The sequence below is a fragment of the Nematolebias whitei genome, chromosome 6 (genome assembly GCF_014905685.2).
Source record: "Nematolebias whitei isolate Nwh7 chromosome 6, NemWhi1, whole genome shotgun sequence".
In the NCBI taxonomy this organism is placed as follows: Eukaryota; Metazoa; Chordata; class Actinopteri; order Cyprinodontiformes; family Rivulidae; genus Nematolebias; species Nematolebias whitei.
Window position 1 is genome coordinate 17904204 of NC_056503.1, and position 19875 is coordinate 17924078.

Consider the following 19875-nt stretch of genomic DNA (forward strand, 5'->3'; position numbering starts at 1 on the left):
ATGACATGATTCAACCTTTTTTGTTGTTATATACCTGGATGACTGAGAAAACAAACTTTGTGTTTTTGAAACCATTAGTGAAAAGGCCAGACTTCAGGGGTATCTGAGGCAGGCTTGAAACACAAGAGTCAGGGTGGCTTCTGGGTAATACCAGATGGCTAGGCCTCAGACTGACGAAGCCTCTTGGATGAGGGGCGAAACGTTTCTTTTTAACAAAAAAACGAAGTCCAGATGACATGATTCAACATATACCTGGATGACTGAGAAAACAAACTTTGTGTAAACAGCCTACAGTATTTTTACAGTCGTGTTTTAATAGCTGAAGTAATTGTTTATCAAATATTGTTCCAACTAGTCTGAGATACATTTAACAACAGTGGTGTTGACCTGAATATCTCTCCAAACTATCAACGTTTATTTTAATTGTTTGCCCTCAGTTGTGACGTGAAAGAGAAAATGACAGCGCTCAGACTAAATGTGGTTTCGATCTGAAGTATCGGGACACCACTAGTCAACAATAAGTACAAATCTATACGAGTGTGGAAGAGGAACGGTGTACTCACATCCTCCCAGACATGTTTGACCTCAGAACGCACCACGATGCTTTCAGGGTCCTGATTGCCCATCCAGTACTGCCTGCTGCGGTAGATCACCCCACAGCTGGCACACTCCAACACATACCTGAAGAAGAGGAGGCAAAACACACACAGGAGGTGGTTAAGACTGGCTGAAAGGCAGGTAGAGGGAGTGCGTGTGTTTACTGACCCAGACCAGGCGTATTTGGCCAGTCCAAACCACGGGTTGTCAGAGGAAGCTGATGTTTTAGGCACAACGATCACCTCTCTGCCTCCTTCGTAACACCTCTGCAGATACAATAAGGAGTCCTGCGTGAACACCACGCCTGGAAACAGGAGGTACAGCTCCGTGGTGATGCTGTCTCACCTTACAGATGAGGACCTTGTTGTTGTACTGATGAGCGAACTGACAGAGGCCGTCGGCCATGTGGGGGATCCTGTCCCTCAGGTGGTTCATCCCATTTTTACAGCGGATGCTGACACGAAGACAGGAGAAGTGAAGATGAAGGAAAACAAAAACTTTTTATTAAGGTCGATCAGCTGTGCCAAAGATCTGTCCACTGGGTCAGAAGATATTTTGCTAACAGACGGGAACATACAGACACACATGGGCAAGTGTAGGTTGATAAAACAAAGAGTTGCACAAACACATTCCTAAATATCTATCAAAGGTCAAACTATAAACTACATTTTAATTCATTCTGTGTAGCAAATGGATTTAATTTCTTTAACTAACTTGGCTCACTTGCTGAATTAACGGCATTAATGGTGTAAAAGTTTTCCTTTAAGCATCGAGAACGTGGGATCCTCAGCAAAAAAGTCAGTGTAGGGGTGACTTTGAATTAAATTGAATAAAAAATGTTGTTGTAACTCGTGATCCTCATTTCATTAAGAGATGTTATAGATACTGATGGATGTAGACAGGAAGGATCTCTTGTAAACATCCATCCCACAGTGGATCCTAAGAAACTGGCTGCAGATGTTGTCCGATCCGTCCACCCAGACTCAGCTGGCCTCTCAGTTCCCCTGAGCTGTAGGACCACCCGATGCTGGGCAGAACTCCTCCCAGTGTGATGGCCACTCCTCCCAGCAGTCTGCCGAACTCCTCGTCGCTGTGAACAGCCAGCCGTAGGTGCCGAGGGACAATCCTGTCCTTCCGCTGTCATGAGCCATGTTTCCTGCTAGTTCCAGGATCTCAGTGGTCAGGCACTTGAGCACAGCTGGCAGGTAGATGAGAATGCATCCACAGAACATCCTTTTCAACTCATTTGAGATTTGGGGCTGCAGTTGAGATATTATTTGAGCTTTTGAGATGTTAATCAGCTGTTGGTTGTAGAAAACTGCCTTGTTGCCATGGTTACGCATCATAACAAATGTCCAAAACTAAAAAAGTTTCAGTAAAAATTCTTCCAGCTGCACAGCATCTGATACCAGAGGAAACAATCATCCAAAAAATATGATTTACTAAAGAGGAATTAAAGTTTCCAAAAGCAAAATGTCAGAATGAAAGTAACAGAGCTGCTCCAACATGCAGCCACCTTGAGCGGCACAATCTGGACGGTTTTGTTTTTGTTGTTGTGCTGAGACGTTTCACCTTCCATCCAGAAGGCTTCATCAGTCAAGGAAACACCAAAAAAAAAAAAACTGCTTCTCCACCAACAGCTTACTCCAAAGTGGAAAAAACAGTGATGGTGCTATGATGGTCTCTGGTTCAGGCCCCAGAGACCATCATAGCACCAACATCACTGTTTTTCCACATCAAACAAGATAACATCTCAAAACAACCTCACTTCAATGTAAACTGTAAAGTTTCTTATATTTTTGTCACATATAGATATAAACACACGTGAGTGAGCGCACGCCTGCGAGGAGCACAGAGGAGGAGCATGACGTGTGTGTGAGCTGTGTAAGGGGCATTTCATTCTCACAGCGAACAAAACGATGTCAGATCAGCAAATGAACTCAGAACAACTCCTCTCTGATGGATCCTCAGGTCCACAAGGTGGACACCATCACATTCATGTCCATAAATAGCTGTGTAACGTCCGGCGTAACTGCGGGACAGTGACAGCTGTGGTGCTGCAGGACGACATCACCAGTAGAAGAACTGGGAGGCAGCGTGTTTTCAGGGATCACAGCGACCAAATACTGATCTATACTGTGCCATGCCAGCTGTACGGGACGACCTCATCCATATCACGCCCACATATACAGTAGTCCCTCATTTATCATGAACATTTCCGTATCCTGCCCCCCCCGCCCCGGCGTTAAGTGAAAAACTGCAAAGTAGGAATAGTAGTACAAGTGCTAGTTTATTTTAATTTATTTATATATATTTGTTTAGACAACAATGTTTCTAAAGTCTAAACGCTCTAAAAGAGCACAGCATGTCACAAACTCAGCTCTCTGCCTCCTACCAGCGTGGTTCATCCATCAATCAGCCAATTGTGTGTCATGGCCAATCTTATTTTGAAAAATATTGATAGAGGAGAGTCCACGAAAGTCAAACCGCGAAGTAGCGAGGGACTACTGTTTAATATTTCTCCACACCGTGACTGAAACGCTGTTTATGCACAACCATTGAAAGAATAAGCTTCTACGTCCCATCGAGCTCCGGAGCGTCTGTGTGTTTCCAGTCATTATGTTTTTAAACACATGCGTAAAGATGGAAATACTTCAGACTTGTTCAGCTAGCAGATCAGCACAACCGGTTCAGTTATCTGAACACACACTCCTCTATGCACGCGTTTGGCAAACACCTGTTGAACACCCCACTCCTTTTTTACCAGCGTCTCAGATTCACATTCCATTCATTTCCTTATTTTGCTGCATCTACACCTAATTCTGAAGGAGCAGAGACGAGGATCACACATGTACAACATATTTGCATCTATTTTACATATTTAAATGCAGGCACATGCGGGGAGGTGTCTCACGCTCCACATGTATCTGGATGTAAGAAGGAAAGGAGCGCAGAAACATGCGTGTGCACCGTTTGATAAATATGGATATTTCTGTGCACGCACACTTTTCTCTTTCTAGTAGGAAAGTGTGCGCTCTTTGATCCACGAGACTTACTTGCAGCTGAGGCACACAGAGGAACAAGTGAAGTACTCATCAGGGAAGAAGGAGAACAGAGTCATCCTGTCGTCAGATAGTTCCCCGCAGAAACGCTCGCTTAGAGCCTGGGAGAAATAAAAATGAAAGCCAACATAAACCAGATGAGGACTAAAAGCACGATGAGAGGTGGAACCCCCCTGAAGACTAATTAAAACAAAGACTTGCTCTTTTTTCAGTCAGCTGTTAAAGCTCCGTAACTTACTTCCAGTGCACGAAATACGATCCCCGGCTGGCGTGGGGAGCGCGTGTGAGTGTTCTTCACTTGCTGCCTGACGGCCTCCAGCAGCCGGCTGTAGTCTGTGGGGGGGGTGATGGTCTGGGTGCCGACGTACTGGACCGAGCTGAAGGCCTCCGTCCCCAAACCCAGGTCATGAAAACGCTTCTGGAGCAGCGTGTCGGCAGAGCCGGCCACCTTGGAGTCTACACCAGAGATCATCAATCTTACAACCGACGTCATGCTCAGAGTACACGCTGCGAATGACTCTCAGCTACTTCCACACCAAGTTTTACTCCAGTATCTGTAAAACTGACCGATTAAAGACATTCTTTCTGATTTTTCAGTTCGGTTGGCTGTGGCAGCCATTCTGAATTGGGTTGGCTTCAAAAGTGAAATAGTTTTAGAGATATATCGAATGATTATTTCCTGCAAGTTTTATTAAAATCTGTCCAGCATTTCATGAGATATTTTACTAACAGTCAAAGTTGACTCCAAATAGTAAAAGGCAAAGATCTTGCGCAACGTTATCACTCAGAATACGGCTTGAGGATCAGTCTCAGCTACTACCACACCAGTTTAGCTCAATACCTGCGTAATACACCGAGTTATGACCATTTCTGGACTTTTGAAGACCAGTAGGCCGTGGTAGCCATCATGAATCAGGTTGACTCCTAAAGTTAACGAGTTGTAAATGTTCCTCTAACGAATTACAAATTTGGCCAATGGTAAATTATACATTTTACTAACAGACAGGTACATGAACACACACACAAAAAAAAAACATTATTGTCAGTCTTTGTTAATTGGCAGAGAGCAATAATTAAAAATAAATGTTAATTGAAAAAATAAAAACTTCTCCAAACACGATGCTAGGAGCTTCATGTCTCATGTTCCCACAGGCCACTGCCTCTCTTGTACCGTGGCCCAGCAGCTGGGTGTGCGTCGTCTCCTGGAAGACGATGACGGAGGGCCCGAGACAGGACAGAGGCACGTCCAGTCCACAGCGGGTGGACAGGGCTTTCAGCTCCCGGGTGAAATGCTTCAGGTAAGCCCTGGACGCACTGCTCAGGAACTGGAACATGTCGTTGTGGAGGCGCTCAGCCCGAGTGCGATACACCACAATATCAGACACCGCCAGAACCTGACAAGAACAGGAGACAAAACGTTTGTGGACACGAGACTGAAGGAGCAGAGGAAACAACAAACACATGAAAATCTGACAGGACTTCTTGTTGGACCTTTTTGTTTAACCCACGTTCCTTCAAGTACTGTACTCCTTTTATTAGTTCGCTGATATGGCAAAATTAAATTACTAAAACCACCATTACCAATACTAAACACCTAGGAGGAAATGTTGGGCCTGATCAGAGGACTCTGGATTCATGGGAGCCTAGATGTGAATAACAACAGAAGAAATTGCACACAGTTTATAGAAAAGAAACAAAATTTATTGAAAAGAACAAAGTATTCAGTTTGCATATATGACAATAATAAACAAAACTGTGCGATTGTATTGTATATATATATATATATATATATATATATATATATATAGACAAGGTGTTTTAAACCCTTCCCACACTCTTGCAATATTCTAAACAGTGTTTCTAAACTCTAAACGCTCTAAAAGAGCACAGCATGTCATGATTTCAGCTCTCTGCCTCCTCTGCTCTTTACCACCGGCAAGCACTCTTGGCCACGCCCACTTCTCCGCTCTGCACAGAGAACAGCTGATCAGCTGCAGCAGGAAGTTGATCCTGCAGTATGGGCTGCACGAAGGTGCAGCAGGTAAATAAATTTAAATAAATTTAATCTAAATTAAAATTCCACGCCGATCGTGCTGCTCATCCATCAATCAGCCAATTGTGTGTCATGTCCAATCTTATTTTGAAAAACCACGATAGAGTGAGTACGTGATAAACGAGCCGCGAAGTAGCGAGGGACTACTGTATACCAAAAAGTAGAAAAAGGCTGAACTCTAACATAACTCTAATTAAAAATACCAAAAGTGTTTGCCCCTGTACCTGTATGCTCCCCTGAGAGTGTGGTCTACAGATGAGTTTGCAGAGTACATACATCCAGTTTTCATCAAAAAGAGGAAAAATGAACAACTACATCTTACCTCAGGCAGTAACAGATTACGTTATCGATCTAAGGCAACCAACCCAACCTGCCCGCAAACAACATACCTTCAACAGCAGACGCATTCTCTGGTTCTGATTGGCTGCTGCTCCCAGCAGGCCTTCTGTATCCAGGGCAATCAGGCTGAGAGAGGGATTATAGGCGGCCCACACTCCCACCGTGCAGGAGCTGGGAGACTTGGAAGTATAAAACACACTCTCGCCGTCAAACAGGATGTGGTTTAGCGTGTGGGACTTGCCATCTCCGGTGTTGCCAAAGATGGAGAGGACCTTGACCCCTGCAACATCTGCACAGCCAAGTCTTTCCAAAAAGTCTGCCTCGTTGTGGACCTGGAGCAGAGAGCAGATAAAACAGAGAGCTGAGTCTGCGCAGCCGATCATTTGCTTGTGATTAGATACAAGTCTGGATGAGCAGGATATTTTTAGACACCAGAAACCTTGAGAAACAAAACAAAGAGCTGGTGTTAGTGTTATACTTGGGTTTCCTCACTTTCATCCCAGAAATTACAGAAAATTTTTATTTATTTACTCATATACAACATAAGTTACAAAATTCATGTTACATGCCGTCCAAACCCTCCTTCCTAAAAGCCCCTAATCAAAGAAAAACAACTGGTCTCCTACAAAAATATTTACTTTCATATGATTATATATGCAAAAAAAATGACTTTTCATATCTGGTATACTCCTGTGATGGACTTGTGACCTGTCCAGGGTGTCCCCCGCCTCTCGTACAGCGATGACTGGATATGAGCACCAGTGACCCTCATGACCCAAAAAGGAAGAAGTGGGTAAAGATACTGGCTGGATCCAGTATACTCCATTTATGATGACATCCCAGAATAATAACTTAAAAAGCCTCTGGTTTGCCTTTGACACAATCCATATTTTGTTTCTGATGGACACCATGATGACTCATTCCACCAGTGTTGCGGTGTCGGGGGTTCTGGGTTTTTCCATAACCTCAAGATAATTTTTTGCTGCCGTCATTGTAAGAAGAGCTAGCTTCTGTTGATGGTTTAGAACAGATCATATTTCTGTGTCCCACAGCAAAGCAACACTTGGGTCACTCGTGATTTGTTTCTGGAATAATTTACCCAGTTGTAGGAATATTGAGCCCCAATACTTCTTCAGTTTATTACAGCATGATATAAATCTGCTCCATCTTCATTACATCTATAGCATCTAGGCTGCGTTGGGTAAAGCTGACGGGAGTTATTTTAGGAGAATAGTAAGTACGGTTAAACAGATTTAATTGAATAAGTCTGCATCTTGTATTTGTAAGAATGGTTTGTGGATCTGTGAGGATTTTTTCTCTGTATTGTGTAAATTTTGCCAAAAATCTTTTCCCCATTTTTCATTATTAGTTTGATGTTCCTATCTACAGTGTTTGTTTATCAGTACATACATTTTAGATATAATCTTTTAGGAGAAATCATCTTTTAAATTTCTCTTTCTAACAAGCTTTCAGGTGATGGTTTTGAGAAAGATTTTCTAATTTTGTCCTTTACCCAGGTTTTCAGCTGAATATATTTTTATACAATAAACAAAAAATAACAATGCAGACATGTTGCCGTCTTTAATATTTTACACCGCTTTACAATGTAGATGTTTTTTTGTTTAGTTTTTATTTCATTTCCTCTGTTTACTTTTCATTTTATGTGCTTTTTATACGACTGTCTATTATTGTTGGCTCCTCTTCTGCTCTTTGTTTAAATCAGGTCTCTCTTGTCAATGAGTCCACGTGGCTCAATGAGACCAACCTGTATAAATAAAGGTTGAATGAAAAAAAAAAAACTTAGTAGGGAAAGTTTAAATTGTACTCTAGTGCTAGAAAATGCTTTGAACACACCATCTTTACAGAGACGTCCTATACTATGTATTTCTGCTTTTTCCCATCTATAAGATATTCCATCTAAAAAAGCAGAGGGTAAAGATGGGTTATGCCATAATGAGGTGTTGATTGATTGATACTTTATTAAAATCAGGGGGAAATTTGAGGCATCCAGTAGCATGTTCTAATTATACAGAAAAACACACACATGAAATAATCGAAAAAAGAATCAGAACACCACGGTGATATAGTCTGTGACCTCCGTGACCCAGAAAGAAAGAAGTGGGTAAAGACGATGGATGGAAATAATCTGTAATTTAATCCTAAACTTTTACAACAGCTCTGCAAACAACTTAATGTGTGATCCAAAACTGAACTAGTAGCCCTCTTAGGTCTTTCCTACTGCCAAAGTATTTTAAATCTTTTGGTGTTGTGTTAGGCTGGTTGGTCTGTAGGTGTGAGTGAGAATGGTTGTTTGTCTCTATGTGTCCCTGTGATGGACTGGAGACATGTCCAGGGTGTCCCCCACCTCTGGCATAGTGACTGCTGGACATGGGCACCAGTGACCCCCACAACCCGAAAAGGAAGAAGCGGGTAAAGATAATGGATGGATGGACACATCTATGTTTATAAAAGATGGGATATATATCCATTGTAAATAAGTGACCACATCCAAATGTTTCTGGATTGCGCTACATTATAATAAAAGTTTAAAATCTGCGAGATTCATACCTGCATTCACTAGAGAACTAAAGATAAATTAATCAGCAATGATTAATACTTTGAGGACACTAACACACACGACAGGGTGATAAGTTTAGAGTCAGCACTTGGTTCACCTGGAGCAACAAAAGGTGCCTCCTGGCTCAGCTGAGCTAATGACTCATCCGGGACTTTCTCCGATGACAACTCAAAACAACACAGCTCGGCCTCCTTCAGACAGATGCGGTTTGTTTGTGAAGCTCTATGAAGCATGAATTGAAATAAACACAGGGCCCTAAGCTGATTGTTTTGTCTTTTTTTGTATATTTCAAACCGACATCCCCTCGCTTTGTATCAGTACATTGTTCTGAAACCGATACTAATGCTCCATACTTGTTTATTAGAAGCTGCTCTCTGTTTTGTGGCCTTCAGGGGGAGTTTCAGCTCCATTAGCACTGCAGCTAACTGTTAGCAAACATTAGCTCGGTTAAACTACTTTACCTGCAGGTTTTCCTGTTCGTCCACGAGCAGAAAGCTCCGGGTGTCCTGCACGCGCTCCTCCGGCTTCACGGAGCCGACAGTCACACTTTCCATCTCCATCATCAGGATTTCTGACATCGTGCTCTAATCTTTAAGACATATTTATGACAGCAGGAAACAAAACGAAAGTTCAACATGACTCCTGTCAATCACAACAACAACGCGCATGCCGCTGACGCCCCCAGGAGGAGCCAAGGAAAACGCACGTCCGTGACGTCAAGACGTTTTGTTTATGTCGGTGCGCGGTGCATTATCGCCACCGTGTGGTCAAAATATAGTATAACAGGTTACTTCTGTCATTCATAAAAAGCATGCAGTTGATTTTTTTAAATGTACATTTATTATGCAAATAATGTAACTAATTCTGTATGTTTCTTTTAAGAAGTACGTAAGCTATAAATTAGGATGAATATTCTAATTATTTCATAGGTTTAAAAACTACTAAATTATAAACCATAATTGCTTCACAATCAATCAAACAAGACAATACGATTCAACTGGACCAATAAAATCTAAAATAAAATGAAAAAGGAGTCAAATAACAGTTAGTATATTAGAAACAGAACAAGACAAAATATATTAAAGTTTTATGCCTGCTCCTAAATTTTAGCAGAGGTTTGAGTTTTTCAGAATTTTAAGCAGCGTTTCACAGATTTTAGAAAAGACAAAAGCTTGATCACTTTGAACACACTGGCTGGTTGACCTCAGTGCTTTTAAATGTGTGTTGACGTCTTGATGTCATCTGCTTACATTAAAAAAAAAAGCATCAATCAATACATACAAAATCAACATGTCCAACTTATCTGTCAAAGTGTTTTACCGGAGCAGTGTTGCCATGTTGGAGCTGCTCGCTAATGTTCATTAAATATTTGTTAGCTCAGATCTATAAATATCACATGTCACTGAACGGCTTCAGAGAGGCACCCCTGCTGCTAACACGACAGAGAGAAATAAACTCCAGCTTCACAGAGTCCTGGATGAGTTGTCTCTATATGTCCTCCCTTCTGTCCTTGTTTCCTGTGAAGCAGCAACAGGCTAGAATACGAGTGGAGGAAACTGAAGAAACAATGGAGCGGTATAAGAGGTCCTTTTCTTTGTTAGGGTTCAGCAATTGGAGACAAATGTCTGAAAGAATCAATTATAGGCCCATGCACTCCCAAAGCATTCCTCCTGATTAATTAATAATTTAAGCTCAGCTTTCATCTGATAGGCCACATGCCGGCACTCACACTGCAAAAACGTGTTTGTTATCCAATAAAACAAAATGAATAAGGAGAAACATCTTAAAGATAAAACATAGTTAATTTCAGGCCTAACTGAACTGTTATTTTATGTCAACTTGAAATAGTTTCAGGGAGTTGAGGATTTGTTAATGCTGCCCAAGTCTGATCAGTTTTAGCTCAAATGAACACGCAAGTTTGCAGAAATGACCCGAAGCGGTTCAGTTACGCAACTAATCCAGTTTTGTTGCCCACAAACACAAACGTTACATGAGGAAATCACGGTTTTCACATTTTCTGTGTGACTGTGGAACACTGTCAACATTTTCTCAGGTGATCGAACAAGAAAAACGTGGTGAAGAGGGAAACACAACTTGTTATGAAAGTTACAGTAGCAGGAGAGATCATCTCTCTCCAGTTTTAGCTTCTCTCCACTAGCTCCCTGTCAAATCCAGAACTGAATTCAAACTCTTACTTCTAACCTACAAAGCCCTCAACAACCTAGCTCCATCTTAAATTACAGATCTTATTGTTCCATATTTTCCTAACAGAGCGCTTTGCTCTCAGACTGCAGGTTTACTTGTGGTTCCTAGAGTTTGCAAAAGCAGAATGGGAGGCAGATCTTCCAGTTATCAAGCTCCTCTCTTGTGGAACCAACTTCCAGTTTCTGTCCGTGAGGCTGACACATTGTCCAGTTTGAAGACTGGGATTAACACTTTCCTTGTTGATAAATCCTATAGTTAGTGTTGGCTTGGGTTTTCTGTCCTAGACCTTATCCTATGCTGCTATAGGCTTAGACTACTGGAGGACAAATTGACCACATTTCATCAAATTAATAATTACAAATACATACAGTTTGTATTTGTAATTATTTCTATACCAACATGTGTTTTATTTTTATTGTGTTGTCTTTCCTCCTAGCGAGGGACCTGCTCACCTCCATTCTGGACCTGCCATTGTGTATCTGTTCCTCTCAAACCCAGCAGGTCGACGCAGATGGCCGCTTGTCCCGAGCCTGGTTGTGCTGGAGGATTCTTCCTGTTATGAAGGAGTTTTTCTTTCCACTGTCGCCTTTGCGCTCGCTCAGGATGGGAGACTGAATGAAGACTCAACACAAACAGCAGGCTAGCCTACCTTAGATAATGTTACTAATTGAATGTTTATATATGAATGTTTCTGTTCTGTGTCCTGAGATGACTTCTGTTGTGACTTGATGCTTTAGAAATAAACTGAATTGAAATTTAAATGAATTGTTTTGATCAAGTTGAAGTAAAACAGAAAGAAGCTGAATATTATTTTATTAAAGACAAATAGGTTCTCCATAGGGACTATGTCAGTTTGTGTGAGCCCAACTCACACACAAATCACACTCCCTGCCCTCCTTCCCGAGGGTCTCTGGTGTCTTTATATAACGAGAGAAGTTCTGGTCACATGCAGCTCAGTCTGAAACTCATTGATGCAAAACTGCACAACACTTCTGCTGCTTTCAGCATTCCCAGATCAAACCCACTGGGAACAGTAATGCTACGACTTTTAATGTTTGTAACGTTTAGAGTTTTAGGAGCGCAGTAGCTTGGTGGTCAGTGCTGAGGTCTCGCAATCCTGAGGTCGAGTGTTCAAGCCCAGGTTGCGCAGTAGCGTCAGCAGGAAACAATTGACAAATCTCATCTGTGAGTTTGACTCTGTGCTGAAGAGCAGCCAAAATAAAATCTACTTTTTAATTATTATTATTTAACTTTAGTTACAAAAATAAAGACTTCTTGGACTAGGATCATTTCCAGTCCTTCAGGATGAGTTTTGTGAAATCCTCTTGCTCTATTTTTGTCTTTATTTGCTCCTTTTCGTTTTTAGCTACTCTCTCATAGTTTTAGCTTTAAGACGGGATTTTTCCAGTTGTAGCTTGCGGCTACATAGTGCTACATTTAGCCTTTCATGATTTTGCTAATTCTTGTTTTGAGCGACTATTTTGATGTCTGCATGATTTAACTTAACAGTTTTCTAATTGTAGCTTTTAAACACAATTTTGCTTAGCAGCTTAAATGTTTAACTGAAAGTTGTTCATAGCTGTATTTAGCTCATTTTAGTCCGTAGCTTCTGTTTTTGCAAATTTTAGCTTTATGTTTTTAACAACTTTAGATTTTAGCAGCAGTATTATTATTATTATTATTTTATCATTTAGCTACTGTTTTGATAGTCCTGGCTTTTAGTCAGGGTTTTAATTATTTTAATGTTTGGCCTAGTTAGCCTACCTATTAGCTACACTTTTTCTAAATGTAGCTTTTAGTAGCCGTTTTGTTCATTTTACTTTTTAGCTACAGTTTTGCTGACAGGTGTTTTTTTTTTATTTTATTTTATATTAGCTTTTAGCAATTGTTTTGATATATTTTGAGCTACTGTTTTGCCTGCTCTACCTTCTGGTCTCTATATTTTAACTTAACAACTGTTTTGTTTTGTGTTAGCTTGTAGCTACATTTTCATTAAGTAGTATTTGGCAAAGGTTTGTCTGAATACTGTAGCTCAGGGCTAGTAAACTGCTCAGGGGCCAGATATCCAGCAGTTATTGTCTTTAAGTAAGTTTGTTTTATGGTTTAAAATCCAGTTTATTTAAAAATGAACCCATTAATTGGTGGTCCGAACTGAGCTCACCCGTTGGCCTGATTTGGCCCCCGGGCCGCCAGTTGAATAGCCCTGCTGTAGCACCATCCATCCTTCCTCTAGCTGTAGCAAACTAATTTGAGTTTTTAGTTAGTGTTTGCTAAGTTTAGCCTTTAGCTACACCTTTTCTAGCTGTAGCTTTTAGTAAACGTTTTGCTCATTTGACCTTTCAGCTGAAGTTTTGCTGACATAAGTGACTGATTTTTATTTTAGCTTTAGTTTGCTAATGTTAACTTATGTTTTGCTTCTTTTGAACTATAGTGCCTCACTATTTTTAGCTTTTAGCTACACTTTTTGTTAAGTAGCATTTGGCAAAGGTTTGTCTGAGTATTTCTCCATCCATCCTCTAGCAAACTAATTTTAGTTTTTTTTTTTAATACCGTTTTGCTAATTTTAGCTTGTGCTACATTTTTGGTTCCCTTATTAACAACATTGATGATTTTAGCATTTTATGGTTTGCTGATATTAGCTTTTAGCCTGTTTCAGTCACAGCTTTTGGCAAGGGTTCCCCTAATTTTACCTTTTAGCCTGGCGGTGCATCTTTGCCCCCCCCCTGTCCGAGGGGGCCCCGTGGGTCCCCCCCCCCCCCCCCCATCTTGTAGTCCGCGCAGCCTCTGTGAGTTTCCTGCAGACACGCGCTAAAAGACTACACTTCCCCTGAGCGCCGCGCGGTCACGGCGCGCTCCCGCCTCCCATTGGCTGCTCGCTGCAGCCGCAGCCCCTGAGAATGAATGAAATTGAAATAGCTGCTACATTCCATGTACAACACCGGGCTCTGCGGTGTTGCAGCCTGTCATACTACATCAAAATGGCCACAGCGGTGCAGAACCCTCTCAAATCGTGAGTACAGCGCGCCTGCTCGGCGCTCGCGCTTCTCTCCGTGTTTGTGCATGCTGTCGGCGTGATCTGAGGCGCGTGAGATTCCCTGATAATTCAGCAGCATCATGACCATCAGCGCGTCTGGACATGGAGGGCAGGGAGCAGAGCACTGAGGGGATGTCAGGGGGAGGCAGGAGAAAAGTTCCCCGGTACAGCGGGTGGTTTCGGTGATGGGGGGCTTTCTGTGCGCTCCGGTTCCCCCGCGCGCGCGCCTTCAGCAGCGTGCGGAGCAGCAGGGATCTGGAGGAATGCTGGAGGTGGATGGATGGATGCGGATGACCCGGCACGTCCCCTGACGGCGCGGCCGGCCAGAGCCGTGCTGCTCGGCTTCTGCAGCCGGTGTGGGGGTTAATTTTTTATTTATTTATTTTTTTTGGGGGGGGGGGGGGGGGACATGGAGAAGGAATGAGGCTCAGTGTGACCGGTTAATGCAGCCGGACCTCTCAGAAAATGGACCTGCTGTTTATATCACACACACATTTCAACGCTTTGCGCGCGCACACAACAGAGCTGAATGTTTTTTTTTATATCAGCAGGAATTTAAAGCGCTGGATGTCCCTGTGAAGTTTTACGCATGATTTTAGGGATTCTTCCCCCCCCCCCCCACACACACACACACCCGCCCCCCATCTCCCTCCAGCTTCTTGTTTCAGAGAAATGCAGAGGGAAGCAGGCTCCCGGCCAGAGAGGTGGCTGATGTGCGCCCGTCAGCGTGCACGAATCCAGCCCCCAAATAAGACACAATAGCTCCAGAATGTGAGGCGGCAGCGACGCGCTCCGGCTCAGGCAGTTTGAAACAAAGAGAAGTGTCAGGATGGAGACCTGTGCAGCAGAGCAGGCGGGGGCGCACAGAGCAGGTTCTTTACCTGAGCAGGGATACAGACTGTCTGCCTGCCTGTCTGTCTGTCTGCCTGCCTGCCTGTCTGTCTGTCCGGGGTGCAGACACAAGGCGACATTTCTGAAGCGGCCTGAACTCGTCTCCTCTGATCATCACTCCACAGCACAGAGGAAACCGCTGATTGGGCGCGTGCTCTGATTGGCTGTGGAGGCATTTGAGTGTTTCGCTTGAAGGCTGTTAAAATTTCACCCTCAAAGACTTTATTAACGACCAGACCTGCAGAGAATCATTTTAGGCTTCACGCCACAAATAAATAAATCCAAAGATAATGGTGGACAGGTGAGACAGAGGATGCTCCTCCTCATCCAAGCAAAGGAAAAGTATGTCCAGCCCCCCCCCCCCCCCCTCCACACACACACACACACACACACACACCCAGTGAAACCATGTCAGGGGACTGAATTGTGTGGGTTTGAATGAAAAGAGTAGCATGTGATGTTAGTGGGGGAAAGGTGCACAAAGTGTGCAGAGTAAATGCCAAGCTCAGCGACTAATGAACAGCAGCCATGATTTTAGAAACGGTTCTGATTTCAAGAGCTTTGAGTTAAACAAAGGACACGACGAGGCCCAGAACTGAGCAGCCGGGCTGTCAGCCTGGATCAGCCGAGATGTTAGAGCCCCGGTTCAGCCCGGCCTCAGTTCAAAAAATGGGTTTATTACCCGAGCAGTCAGAGCTGCCTTTACCATCTCCACAGTATAAATGGCATCATTACACCATGTGGCTTTAATAAATCTGACTTGACTTTAACTGTGTTCCAGTTACCTCTCTGGAATGAGCTGTTAAACAAGCCCCTTTAATTAGCACGCCTCCAAACAAACGTGCTACAAACGAGAGGGCCAGCGTCCTGCACAACGAGCCAAACAGGCAGCACGCCTGGTTCAGCGTCAGCTCTGATCGCTGTGAGCCCCAGGCGGGAACAGTCAGCAGGGTCCCTATCTTTAAACTTGTTGCATCTCTGGATTACATTGAAAATAATTTCATTTTCCTATAGACGCCCACCGTGCAGCCCCACAGAGCAGCATGGGGGCCATGACGAGTGGATAGCTCCCTGCCCGTCTCCCTGCAGGATTACAGAATCATCTAATCTCTCCTCTCTCTCTCTGGTTCCCCCACTTCCTTCCATCTTTGCCTCGTTCCCCATTCATCACTTCATCCTTTCATTCAGCTCCTTCCTTTCTGTCTTACTTCCTTTTTCACCTCCTTCTGGCCCTCAGCCAGTCACTGCTGTCGGTGCATGCTGTATCTTTATGTTGATGTTCAGCAGATATCTTTTTCTCGAATCATTTAAATTGCTCTAATATCTATTGTTATCTGGGCGTCCACAAACTTATTTTAAAATGTCTTCAGTTGATCCAAAATGTTGCTGCCAGAGTCTTAACTGGAGTTAGTGGGAGAGATCATCTCTCTCCAGTTTTAGCTTCTCTCCATTGGCTCCCTGTCAAGTCCAGAATTAAATTCAAAATCTTATTCCTAACCTACAAAGCCCTCAACAACCTAGCTCCATCTTATATTACAGATCTTATTGTTCCATATTTTCCTAACAGAGCACTTCGCTCTCAGACTGCAGGTTTACTTGTGGTTCCTAGAGTTTCCAAAAGCAGAATGGGAGGAAGATCTTCCAGTTATCAGGCTCCTCTCTTGTGGAACCAACTTCCAGTTTCCGTCCATGAGGCTGACACATTGTCCAGTTTGAAAACTGGAATTAAGATTTTCCTTTTTGATAAATCCTATAGTTAGGGTCAGATTGTTACGCTGCCTTAAGCTTAGTCTACTAGAGGATAAATTGACCTAATTTCCTTAAATGAATCATTAAAATTGAATAGTTTTCATTTGATACTATTTCTATCTTAACATATGATTCTTGACCTGCCATTGTGTATCTATTCCTCCTTCCTGTTCCTCTCAAACCCAACCGGTCGAAGCAGATGGCCGCTTGTCCTGACCTGGTTCTGCTAAATGTTTCTTCCTCATGAGGGAGTTTTTCCGTTCCACTGTCGCCTTCATGCTTCCTCAAGATGAGAGTCTGTGATGGAGTTAAACTCAAAGCAGTCTGCTCCTCAGATAAATAATGTTAAATTATTACTTTTATAAATGAATGTTTCTGTTCAGTGTCCTGAGATAACTTCTGTTGTGACTTGATGCTTTATAAATAAATTGAATTGAATTGAATTGAAATTAACATGTGTCATACAGGAGTCAGTTTAGGAGGCCTGACAGCAGAATAAAGTGTTATAACATGTTATAACAATATGGTATATATAATATGATATGATACGATATAATATGATGTGTTATAATATGTTATAATATGATATGATATGTTATAATATATGATATGATAAGGGTTAAAACGGCTGATGTCAAACACTGGAGCTGACATAACACGTGTGTGATGATTTATAAAGGAATATGAATGTGGTGTTGTTTGAAGGGCTGCACATCGCCTAACGACTCGCAGGATCAGGTTTTAAACAAAGACGATCAGTTAGTGCTCAGAGTATGTGTTAGGGATGAGTTCCAGCTACTACCACATCAAATCTTAACTTCACATCTGTAAAAATGGTGAACTTGGAAGTTGTAGTTATGTTTTTTTTTGTTTTGTTTACAAAAGTTGAGTAGCTGTGGTGGCCATCTTGAATGAAGCAGACTCCTGAAGTTAATGAGTTGTAAATGCACATCCATTGATGACTCTCTGAGATATTTTGCTAACAGACTGTCAGCGTTGATGCCAATAGTTGATGCCAAGTTTTAAAAGCTAACCTTGTCTGATCGGTTATTGCTCAGTGTAAACTAGAGATGAGTCTCAGCTACCACCACACCGTATGGAAGCTCAAAATAGTTTAAAACCAAGTCTCGCGAGATATTTTTCTTACAGACAGGCATTTGGTCGAGCAAACACAATAAATTACATGATCATCCACTTTGAGTCACCTATTTCCATGACGTAGAAAATATTCAGAAGAGACACAATTTATTGATGAAAGGGGAAAAATACATATTTTTTAAATGCCTCAACATTTTGCCTTAAGGCCCCCACATACTCGGGCGCACTTCACTCCTCAGAGGTCCACACATACCCGAGGTGGGCACAATGTGGTCTCGAAGCAGACGTTCGCATTAAAGCCATGTCTGCGCAAACATCAATTTTTACGACCGTGTACGCGTACTCAGTGTCGCACAATAAACTGCCCGGCGATGGACTGTTTTGTATGTGACACCAATGTATTAAATTCCCCTTCTTCATCCGTGGTCTGGTTTAATGGCCTTTTATTTAGTTTTTTGTTTTCCAAGAGGCAAGCGATCTCTTCCTCCTCGTCCGTTGACGCGATGACTGAAGTTGTGAGAAATGAAGGAATTTGTCACGAGAGAATTAAAATCAGGCCTGGCGTGGTTGTGGGAGAGTTCCTGATGGGCTGGTCTGATGTGTGGGCTGCAGGGCCAGCGCTCCCTGGATTTATTTTATTTTTTAAATTTTTATTAACAACATATAAACACAGAACACCGCTGCCGCTTGCTGCCAGCACTCGTTTTTTTTTTTTTACCTGTTAATTAATCCAGTAGGCGTGTCAGCAAATGACCAATCAGCGACCTCAATGTGTCCTGAAGTTAAACGCCCCTAGCCTGCAGAGCTGGGCTGCAGCCCATCAGGGTGTACGCTCGAGTATGAAGCTCAACCATCTGTGGACAGTGTGCGCAGTGTCCGTGCGGCTCACGGAGTACGCACAGTACGCCCGCGTATGTAGGAGCATTTACTCTAACAGCAATTTTTCAATTTCCAAGTAATTTTTTGGTAAAATATTATTAAAAATCAGTTTGCTAGCTCTAGTCGCATACTTGGTGTCTTCCTTCAGGTTCTTCTTCATCAGCAAGATTGAGCTTTCGTTGCTCGTTTTTCTACGTCAACATCAGAAACGATTAAAGGTATTTAATTTTGATATCTTGGCTTCAAAGTGTCCTGAAACCTCCACACTAAGTACGTAGAGCAACAAAGGAGTCTTGACGAGCCAGTTCTAAAAACATTTAAAATGCGAGCTCACTGGCTGGAGACTAATATAACCAGGGCCGTATCTTGCCCACGGATCTTCAGTTGGATACAATTTGTAGTGTACAGCAACGAAACACTTTTATTTTTCACATTTGTAGCAGTTGCGTACAAAGCAACTGTAAAGTATAAATTTGTGCCTACAATCGTCCCATTGCAGTGAAATGAACTGATCAGACTTCATGACCGCCACATTAAAAGCACAGGAGGCAGTGGACGGCACATGTTTTCCTGTGATATTACTTCTTTGTGCCGGTTGGCGGGGGGAGATGCAGATAAGCGCGTGGTATTGGAGGCAGTGGCGGCTGGGCCTATATAATATTATTCTGCCCTGCCTGAGTGAGCCGAGCTAAATGAGTTCTGTGTAATAACCGGCTGTGTGTGCAAACAGCCCCACATGATGGCTGAAGTCGCAGCCCCAGCATCCATTTCTCGATCCTCGCTTTTTCATCCAGCCTCACTCTTTCATTCTCTCACCCGCGCACGCAAAAGTACACCCTGTTGCACACACACATTTTCTGTGATCTTATGGGAGTGAGCCTGAGGTCTGATGGTTTTAGGGATGTTACTTTTCCAGAGTTTCTCCTTTCATCATTCCCTTACGCAGACTTTCTATATGTTTTAGTTCCTTTTTTTTAGTAGGCAGGATAGAAAGAAGCTGAGGGAGGGAGAAAGAGGAAAGCATAGATAAGTATTTTTAGCTCTATGACCTATTTCTCCAGTCAGTGCTACCTAACTGACAGACAGTCAGCCTCGCTGCTCGGGGACTTTACGTGATTTCCAGCCAGTGAAATTTGGAAATCTGTTTGAATGAAACTTAGTGTGAAAAAAAAACAGAATAAGTCCATCCCTGTCCTCCTTCAGTCCCTCTCTTTCTCTGAGTGGGTCCCTAATCTGGAGTTGTTGAGGGTGGAGTCAAAAAAAACAACAACCTGGTGTGGCTGCTTCTCTCTGCAGCACTTTAATAAGGATGCAGACTGAGGTGAAGAGGTGGGGGTGGGAGCAACACACACACACACACACACACACACACACACACACACACACACAC

At 42.7% G+C, this 19875-nt stretch overlaps 2 protein-coding genes across 2 annotated transcripts in view; one reads left to right on the forward strand and one right to left on the reverse strand.

Annotated features, from left to right (window-relative positions):
* The window catches only part of si:ch211-11n16.2 (zinc finger FYVE domain-containing protein 1), a 35991-nt gene extending 26709 nt beyond the window's left edge, over positions 1-9282 (reverse strand). The window contains exons 1-8 of the mRNA XM_037678076.1: positions 9091-9282; positions 6102-6383; positions 4831-5053; positions 3898-4115; positions 3654-3760; positions 943-1051; positions 766-863; positions 564-681 (exon numbers count right to left, since the gene is read on the reverse strand). Coding sequence (XP_037534004.1) covers positions 564-681; positions 766-863; positions 943-1051; positions 3654-3760; positions 3898-4115; positions 4831-5053; positions 6102-6383; positions 9091-9207 — 1272 coding nt within the window. The 5' untranslated portion in view covers positions 9208-9282. The remainder of the gene's footprint in view (positions 1-563; positions 682-765; positions 864-942; positions 1052-3653; positions 3761-3897; positions 4116-4830; positions 5054-6101; positions 6384-9090) is intronic.
* A 4452-nt stretch (positions 9283-13734) lies between these two features.
* The window catches only part of dpf1 (D4, zinc and double PHD fingers family 1), a 94687-nt gene continuing 88546 nt past the window's right edge, over positions 13735-19875 (forward strand). Inside the window, exon 1 of the mRNA XM_037678511.1 lies at positions 13735-13844. Within this exon, the coding sequence (XP_037534439.1) occupies positions 13813-13844 (32 nt within the window). The 5' untranslated portion in view covers positions 13735-13812. The remainder of the gene's footprint in view (positions 13845-19875) is intronic.